We start from the raw sequence: 9815 nt of genomic DNA on the forward strand, positions 1-9815 counted from the left end.
TCCAGCCCCATTACTAAACTGAAACAGTACAGGCTAAGTTCAGCAGTGACCTTTATATTGCCAACACCATCCACTTTTTATTTGAGTCATCATACTTGAAGTTCAATTACTGGTCATCTTCTTATTTCACTTTATATTCTTTCTACACTATCCATTTAATGAGCATATGTTCAGTCATCAGACATGTACTAAAGACTCAAAATTTGTATCTCTTGCCCATATCTATCATCTGAGCTTTAGACTTAATTAATCTCTTATTGACCCTACCATTCTATCTGGATGTTCAGAAAGACCGCAAACTTCGTGTCCAAAACTAAACTTAATGTTTTCCTCATACCCATCTCATAAAACCAAAATCAAACAAAAATATAGACAAAACATAGAACAGCCTGTTTTTTCGAAATTTTCTTCCTCAGTAAATAGGAAGAATTTGTGTCTTTGGCACTTCCATTTTCTTCACAAATACTCAGTCTACTGTTAGAGCATTCCAATTTTATCTCTTAAATATTTCTCAAATCCATATACTAAATTTTATCTCCAGTGCTATCACCTCTGATTCAGTCTACTGTGATACTTCACCCGGGCCACCAGAGTTACCCTCCTGACTGGTCTTGCCTTTCTTTCCTCCAAATATATTAAGCCAGTGTGTTCTTTTTTAAAATTCGGAGTTTACCGCTTTTAAGAGAAAAGCTATAGCTTTCTTAATATGGCCTTCAAGGCCTACATAGTCTGGCTCCTGCCAGCTGTCTTTAACTTGATTTTGTAACCTGACCTCTGTATTCTAGTCATCTTGGCCTTCTCTTAGTTCTCAAATGCACTTTCCGTCTTTCCACCTCCTTACTCTTTGACAGACTAACTCTGACTCTTCTTTCAATATCTGTTCAGTTAATTCTTTGGAGAAGTCTGACTTACTGAGGCAGTTTGCTGTTGTATGTTCTCATAGTACTTCTTTTTTATTGTACGTTCCACATTTATTAGTGTGATTCTTTAATATTTGTCTACTCTAAGTATTTTCATGTTTGTATGTTTAATTATATGTTCAATGAGAGCAAGGAGGATGTTTGTCTTTGCTCATCATTTTACTACCAGTGTTCAGAATGGCTTCTGGCATGTATTAGGTGCTCAGTGAGTCTGGTGAATGAGTGAGTAAATTAATTAAAATTGTAACCCTGTTTCAAGTAACATTTGTTTCTAATGTAGTGAGTTATATTGCATGTCTTAGATATATCAATTTAAAGGTATGAAAATTAAGATAATTTTTGTATTTTTATATTTTAAATATTAATATTCATTGAAACTTAAAAAAAAAGTCTTTAGATATATAACGATTTGTCATGGAACTTAAAATATGGATCTGCGGTTTCATAGTTGATCACTAGAGTGTGCTATAACATCAGGGCTCTTAATTATAAGTGTGCCCTGTTATACTGCTTTGGAAGTTTGACTCAATGGAGTTTATGACAGTATGACATATCCATAGCTTCAGTATTTTTGGTATGGGAGTTAATGTTTTAAATAGCTGTGGCTATCACTGCTAGTGATTCTGAGAAAGAAAACCTATAGCTTTGAGTTTCAGGGTTTTTTTTCCATCATAGAAAACATAATAAGTATGCTTTTTTAAAAAGGAAATATAAAACATTACAGACAAACTAAAATATTCATTAATTTGCAAATTATGGGCTACCTGGTACGGGCCTCTGTTGGGTATATATAAAAGTAGAATGTATAGGTGCAGCCTTTAATGTGTCTGAAATCTTGTTGATAAATATTAATATACATACATGGAAGTTAAATGACAGAATAAGAATGAAATTACGATACAAGGGCCAGGCGCTGTGGCTCATGCCTATAATCCCAGCACTTCGCGGGGCTGAGGTGGGCAGATCACATGAGGCCAGGAGTTTGAGACAAGCCTGGCCAACATGGGGAAACCTTGTCTCTACTAAAAATACAAAAATTAGGCCAGGCGTGGTGGCTCATGCCTGTAATCTCAGCACTTTGGGAGGCCGAGGCAGGCAGATCACCTGAGTTCGGGAGTTCAAGACCAGCCTGACCAACATAGAGAAACCCTATCTCTACTAAAAATATAAAATTAGCTGGGCCTGGGGTGGCACATGCCTGTAATCCCAGCTACTTGGGAGGCTAAGGAAGGAAAATTGCTTGAACCCAGGAGGCAGAGGTTGCGGTGAGCCGAGATTGCGCCATTGCACTCCAGCCTGGGCAACAAGAGCGAAACTCCGTCTCAAAATAAATAAATAAATAAATAAATAAATAAATAAATAAATAAATAAATAAGTAAGTAAATAAATAAGCTAGCCAGGCATAGTGGTGCATGTCTGTAATTTAGCTACTAGGGAGGCTGAGGCAGGAGAATTGCTTGAACCCAGGAGGTGGAAGTTGCAGTGAGCCAGGATCACGCCACCGCATTCCAGCCTGAGCGACAGAGTGAGACTCTGTTTCCAAAAACAACAACAACAACAACAAAACAAAAAGAAATTACGATACAATATGGAAGTATTAAAGAGATTACAATATGGTGAAGTACCAAATGAGTGGTTCTGAGAAGGAAAACTGAGCATGGGCTGGTGTTGTCAGGAAGACTTCATTGCAGAAGGGCTTGAGCTGTGTTAGTTCATAAGCACTTTTTATATTCATTTCCAAATATTTTATTATTGTATTTATAAGCATGTGAAAAACATTAGAAAAAGAGAGATCACTTAATTCTTGATTCCTTTCATTGTCATAAGCTTTTGAATACAGGATGGGATTTTTAAAAGAAGAAATAAGAGAAGATGGGGCAGTATAAACAGAGGAAATCGTGGGAGTTAAGAAGATAGGAATGCTTACGGTCCTTTGGGGAGTTAGGGTGCCAGGGGTGGGGGCTCATCTCAGGAAATTCCACAAATTATACATTCTTGTTTTAGTTGTAGAAAATGTGAGTTTTTTCCAAGGTTAGGGCAAGAATGACAATGTTGTTTGAGGGTGTTAACATCTAAAAGTGAGCAATTTGTACAATTTTTATTTGTTTATTGTTACTTAGGTATTCTTTTTTATTTCATGTGCTTTTATTTCCCATTTTCCTTTCACTGAAATGTCCCCTTATGTAATTCTGGAAAGAAAATGTAAGCTTGTGTTTCTTTTTTTTTTGAGACAGAGTCTCACTCTTGTCACCCAGGATGGAGTGCAATGGCATGATCTCTGCTCACTGCAACTCTGCCTCCCAGGTACAAGTGATTCTCTAGCCCCAGCCTCCCCAGTAGCTGGGACTACAGGCGCCTGCCACCATGCCTGGCTGATTTTTATATTTTTAATACAGACAGTGTTTTGCCATGTTGGCCAGGCTAGTCTCGAACTCCTGACCTCAGGTGATCTGCCTACCTCAGCCTCCCAAAGTGCTGGGATTCCAGGTGTGAGCCACTGCGCCCAGCTGAGCTTGTGTTTCTAATTAGTGAAAAAAACTACTTGTGAGAAAATTATTCTGTGATTATATCAGCTCCAATCTGATATAAAAATCTTTCTAATTAAGCTAGTACAATTTTTTTAAGGCCAACTGAGCAAAGAATAATTTAGTTCCTTTAAAGTGTAAATGTGACTATTAATGTTTTTTGGTTTGAACAAAAATCTTTTTTTTTCTTTTGAGATGGAGTTTCGTTCTTGTTGCCCAGGCTGGAGTGCAGTGGCTTGATCTCAGCTCACTGCAACCTCTGCCTCCTGGGTTCAAGCGATTCTCCTGCCTCCACCTCCTGAGTAGCTGGGATTACAGGTATGCGCCACCAAGCCTGGCTAATTTTGTATTTTTAGTAGAGATGGGATTTCTCCACGTTGGTCAGGCTGGTCTCGAACTCCTGACCTCAGGTGATCCGCTTGCCTCGGCCTCCCAAAGTGCTGGGATTACAGGCATGAGCCACGACGCCTGGCCAGAACAAAAATCTTTTAAGGAAAATTTCAGTTAACCTTTTTATGTTGCTGTTTATTTTCAGAAGGCTAAATTTTATACAGATTGTCTCTTGCGATATCTACTTCTATGTTGCTAATGTTGAAAACTCAATAATGCTGTATTTATTATTTGAAAGTTTAGAATGTTTTTGATATTTGTTTAATCATAGCTCTATTTGACAAATTTGGTTCATTTTAAGATGAAATTTTGACAAACTCCACATTGTTTGGATAAATTTGTAATTAATGAAATTATCCATTGAAAAATCATGAGTGGAAAAAGTTATGGAATTGTAGTCTTAGGAAACATATTTGAGATTCAGTATAACATTATACAGCTCTTTCTGAGTCTTTCTGTACCTCAGTTTCATCATATGGAAATGAGAGTAGTAATACCTATCATGCAGGTTTACTACAAGGCTTATATCAGTTTGTAATTCAGTACCTATATCTCTAAGAAAAGTTATCAATAATTTAAAGCAATAAAGAACCTAAAAACCTCTGCTTTTCATTATCATATACTAAAAAAAATACCCTTTGAGTTTCTGTTTCAGTCATTAATTTTCTAATTAATTTTTCATAAACAACTATTTCCAAGTATTCTGCTGGACACTGAGATACAAAGATGAATGAAACACAGTCCTGTTCCCCAAGAGACTAGTCTAGCAGTTAAGATTGACATGTAAACAATAACAGTGTGTGATGCTTTATCATAATGATTGAAGTTTTGTAGGAGGAGAGAGAAGGTGACATTTGAGCCAACTGTAAAAGAATGAGAAGACATTTGAAGTTGAATATATTGTAGAATAAGGGGAATAGTAAAAATAAAGGTAGCTGTGTGATCATGGAAAAAACACTGTACTCTACATCAAAAAGACCAGATTTTTGTTATCTCTCTTCTACTTATCTAATTTGTGAATCAGACAAATTATATAATATTCTTTGAGTTTGATTTTTAATCTCTATTAATATATGCTTTCTTCACAGGGTATTGCAAAGATTAAATGGGATAATACACATGAAGTAGTTAGGCTTCTAGTAAATTTGTTTGCCCACACATTAGGGCTAAACATTTTACCTTTCAGTGCATTTTGTACTCTGGCCCTATTGTTTCTTTTAAACTTTATTTCTCTTTAAGTTTCTTCCTTACCCTGAATTCAGGCATTCTTTGCTTATTGAAGAGAACAGCCTGCCTTTACTTAAATAACTGAAATCTTTTTTAGGTCCATGTATTTGTACAACCAAAATTCTTTCTAATTGTACGTCTCCTCAGCTTTAATGTCATTTCCTCAGTGAAGCCATCAGTATATACCATCTTCCATATTGTATTTTTTCTTCTGTGCATCCATAGTACTTTATACATTGTTTTATCATTGCTTAAGTATATTTTTAAATCTTCCCCATCAGAATTTTTTGAGGGAAGAAGATTGGGTTTTAATCAGCCTGATTTTCAGCACCTACAATAATCCTGACATGCTCAATAAATGTGTGTAAATGAATCACGAAGTCAACATTTTAGGTCCTGTTAATTTACTGTTTGACTCTGTTGTTAAACCTGTCTAGTTAGTCCTCAGTTTGCTCATTGCAGAAAGAGGGCATTGGAGCAATCTAGATAATCTCTAGGGACCTTTCTAGCTGTAAAATTCCATAATTAGGTCCATCTGTATTGTACCTTTTTAAGTTTTTCTCCTTACTGGAATGCTTCTTACTGCTTTCATCATATACCTCTTTTTAATTATCTTCTCAAGTTCATTCTTCTCCATGAGGCCCTCTCAAATGATTAAATATTGTGATTTTTATAGTTGTTATAGGCAGTGTAACTCAATTTGTTATACTGTCTTAAATTCTGTTCTGTTATTTTATATGTCATTTTGTATATTGTTTCCTCAACTAGCTTGTGAATTCTTAGAAGGTAAAGATCATATTTTATATTTCTGTCCTATCTATAATCCTTTGCTCATAAAGTATATTAGTTCCTCACAAAATTTGGCTGTTAATTATCTGATTTAGAGATTATTGGTTTATCTGGTACATATATAATATTATTAGAAATAGGCTATTTCTTGCAATATCTTTCTCTATGATATTTTATACAGAAGGTTTTATAAATATAGATTATTTTGTTTACTTATAATTTTAAAGGTAAGCTTGACTGCACTGATTTAATTTGCCTCTGGAGTCAGGAGTTTACAATTCTTCCTCTGTATCTATTAATAAGCAGTTTGACTAATATTACTAGAAGCTTTAATCTTTAATTTTGGCATTTGTTTTGCAGATGCTGTACCCATGGTACCCCAGGACCAGAAGGCAACCATATTTCAGATTTACCACTTCTAGACAGTCCCAAGTAAGGTTGATTGATAAGTTATGGGCCTCCAAAGCTAAGTTGCTGCTTAGCATTGAAAACCTTAAGGCTGAGTGCAGTGGCTCATGACTATAATCCCAGCACTTTGGGAGGCTGAGGCGGGAGTTCAAGACCAGCCTGGTCAGCATGGCGAAACCCTGTCTTTACTAAAAATACAAAACTTAGCTGGGCATGGTGGTGCACGCCTGTGATCCCAGCTACCTATGAGGCTAGGGCAGGAGAATCGCTTAAACCTAGGAGGCAGAGATTGCAGTGAGCCGCGATCATGCCACTGTACTCCAGCCTGGGCGACACAGTGAGACTCTGTCTCAAAAAAAAAAAAGAGAATAAGAGAATGTTAAGAAATTGGGAATAGTATGGTGTTGAGTAGAATTGTATTACTTGAATCCTCTCTGTACTGTAGTTTGAGTTACCTTTCTGTTCAGTTATGTTGTTTCTGCTCCCTCCCCATTTCCTGGTACTTTCCAAAATTTTCTTTCTAATACTGGTCCAAATAAAACATTAGTTCTTCTGTTTTTCAGTTTCTCACCTCATCATTCTGTAATCTATGTGAAAGCTTCCAGGTTCGCTCATTGTAGGTCACTGGAAAAAATTGTAGCATTGCTAAAGAGTATTTCAGAGAAAATTTTGCATGCAAAAATTTAGGAAGATGAGTGAAACTCATCATTCTGTAATCTCTGTGAAAGCTTCCAGGTTCGTTCATTGTAGGTCACTGGAAAGAATTGTAGCATTGCTAAAAAGTATTTCAGAGAAAATTTTGCATGCAAAAATTTAGGAAGATGAATGAAACTCATTATTATTATTCTTTCAGTCCCTGGCTATCTTCTTCAGTGACTGCTCCATCCATGGTAGCCCCAGTCACTTTTGCATCTATTGTAGAAGAAGAACTACAACAAGAAGCAGCTCTTATTAGAAGTCGAGAAAAACCGTTGGCTCTGATTCAGGTAAATAACATACTTAGTAGGGTTTAATTTAGAGAAGAACTATATTTCCTACTTAGGTTTTAAGAAAATCATGTTTGTTTGTTTTGGACAGGTGCTTGTATCTATGAAATTAAAATGTAAATGCCAGGTAAAATTAAACTGAGGCATCTAGCAGTGTATGTATTAGTTGTAGATATTCAGAGCAATTAATTTATGACTAATAAATTATGATAAAGCTTATATTTTTGCTTTGGTGATACTTTGGATTATTTTAGTTTTTTAAAATGACCAGTAGAGAATTTGGCAGTATTCTCTAGTGCTACCCTTGGCTTCTGTATCAGTAAGAATTCTAAGATTGTAAGCGACAGAAGCCCACTCTGGCTAACTTAAGGAAAAGATAATTTATTTGAGGGATATTAAGATTCCATAGACTTAGCTGAAAGGCCAGACAGCCAGGCTCGGAAACAGAAAAGACCCATAGGAGCAGTGGAAACTCAGAAGCAAGATTTAGAAGACTTGTACAACCACGCAAAGTATCTCACAGAATAGAGCGATTGGAATGAATGAATTTTAGCAATCATTTTCAGTTTCTTTTTCCTTCTGCTCAAGATTCAAATTCAAGAGCACATGGGTATCTCATGATTCTACCTCAGGCCTCAAGCTTTCCCTTTGCCACAGAGATAGCAGGATACCCGATTTAAAATGGAGGATACCTGATTTAATTTCACTGTATTGTATCCATGGAAAGTGATAGTTCCTCAAAAGGAAATTGGAAGGCAAATACATCCTGCTTAGTTTATAATTAAAAGAGTAAAGAGTCTTCTTTCCCTTCCTCCTTTCAGATTGAGGAGCATGCCATACAAGATTTATTGGTTTTCTATGAGGCATTTGGCAACCCTGAAGAGTTTGTCATTGTTGAAAGGACACCACAGGGACCACTGGCAGTACCTATGTGGAATAAGCATGGATGCTAGTTCACTGTGGAGTGGAGATGCATTTTTCATAATTATAAGTTTGTTCATATAAAGAAAAGCTGTGGAAAAGAGTCTTAGAGATTTTGTAATATCATTCTAAATAAGAAAAGATAATTTCTTTACTGCAGTTAAATCATATAATGTTTGTATGATTGAAAATAAATTTCTCAGAATCGTGATTTTAGTAACTTTATATAAAATGTGTGAGACAAAAACTTATTAAAGTTAAATAGAATTGTTTCTTCTGAATAATCTAACAAAGGAAAATATAAGTGATTGAATCATAAGATATAAGGGGGGTGAAGTATTAAAAATAACTTTTTTGTTTGATAACTTGAGAATTCAGAAGATTTTGCCAAGTATGTGTTGTTGCTTGACTTCTTAAATATGGCATTGATGAATTTAAAGTAGAAGCATCAGTTATTACTTCTGATTCATTAATGGCCAGAATTTTGTGTCTAATAGTTGTGTCACCATTCTTGTTGCTTTTTAAAAATCAGGCTAGGCATGTGGTCCGTGTCTATTCAAAGCTTGACCTGCACAAATGCCATATTTCTGTTTGGACCACATATTCTCCATTTTGCATTAAGCAGTAGAGTACAGTGGAAAGCGAATAAGTATACTGATTATTCTGAACAGTTTAGTCCCAAGAGAATAGCTTTTTTTTTTTTTTTTTTTTAAAAAGATTTGGAGTCATTATGGGTTATTTTTGGTGGGATGCAGGATCTTAAAAATGCCTAATTGTAAGAGAATCAATTTCTGAAAGTGTTAAAATTTCTGAAAATAAATGCTTAATTACATATACAGGAATTAAATAGTTTGGAAGAGGGTTGGATTATCATTACCTTTACAATACTGTGTAATCAGAAGTTCTCTGAACCTCAGTTGTACATCTAGACATAAAAATTGTTTTCTTTATAGGATGTTGTTTGGTTTGTTTCTGAGTGTTTAAATTTTTCAAAAACAAATGTTAAATTTGTGCTTCAGTACCTAGATAAATTGGAAAGGTTAATGTTCTAGTTTCTGGAAGATAAGCCTGGGAGACACATAAGCAATTCACTGCTATAATTTCATTGATGTAAAATGACGGAAACTGACTCAATATTTCAGGTTTAGCTCTACCCAAAAGCAGCAGACATGTAAGCAGATGTGCAATAAAAAATGATCTTGATCCATTTCACTAATGTGTGCTTGACATTTTTTACTATATTGACATTTATTATGGAAAGAGTTAATAATTATTTTTTCTGATGTGCTACACTAATAGCCAGTATATGGTTAAGTTGATGCTGTATTTATTCTAAGACGGATTTAAAAAGGCAGTTTTCTAAATATGAACTTGTAAATTTTTGTATGTGTGTTTGAGTAAATTGAGAAATGAATTCTATAAATGTTTTATTGATGTTGCAGTAAAGAAGCCTTTTGAAGTAATCGATTTCATTTGAAGCTTTGATTCTTCTGTATATATTGACATCTTTAATATTTACAGATGCTGTAAAGTGATGATTTTTTTGCTGTCCTCCATGCTGCCTGGGAAGCACTCTTGGGGGTCTTTGTTGGATGGGGTGTGAAAGAGGGGCACGAGCTGAACCACATCTGTGAGGCTTTAGGCAGTTA

The 9815-nt window shown here is 35.4% G+C and overlaps 1 protein-coding gene across 2 annotated transcripts in view; it reads left to right on the forward strand.

Moving 5' to 3' along the window:
- The window catches only part of IBTK (inhibitor of Bruton tyrosine kinase), a 75786-nt gene extending 66408 nt beyond the window's left edge, over positions 1-9378 (forward strand). For both annotated transcript variants that reach the window (XM_003258275.4, XM_012497054.2), the window contains exons 27-29: positions 6212-6283; positions 7113-7245; positions 8067-9378. In XM_003258275.4, coding sequence (XP_003258323.1) covers positions 6212-6283; positions 7113-7245; positions 8067-8198 — 337 coding nt within the window. In that variant the 3' untranslated portion in view covers positions 8199-9378. The remainder of the gene's footprint in view (positions 1-6211; positions 6284-7112; positions 7246-8066) is intronic.
- The last annotated feature ends 437 nt before the right edge of the window (positions 9379-9815 follow it).

Source organism: Nomascus leucogenys, chromosome 18 (genome assembly GCF_006542625.1).
Source record: "Nomascus leucogenys isolate Asia chromosome 18, Asia_NLE_v1, whole genome shotgun sequence".
In the NCBI taxonomy this organism is placed as follows: domain Eukaryota; kingdom Metazoa; phylum Chordata; class Mammalia; order Primates; family Hylobatidae; genus Nomascus; species Nomascus leucogenys.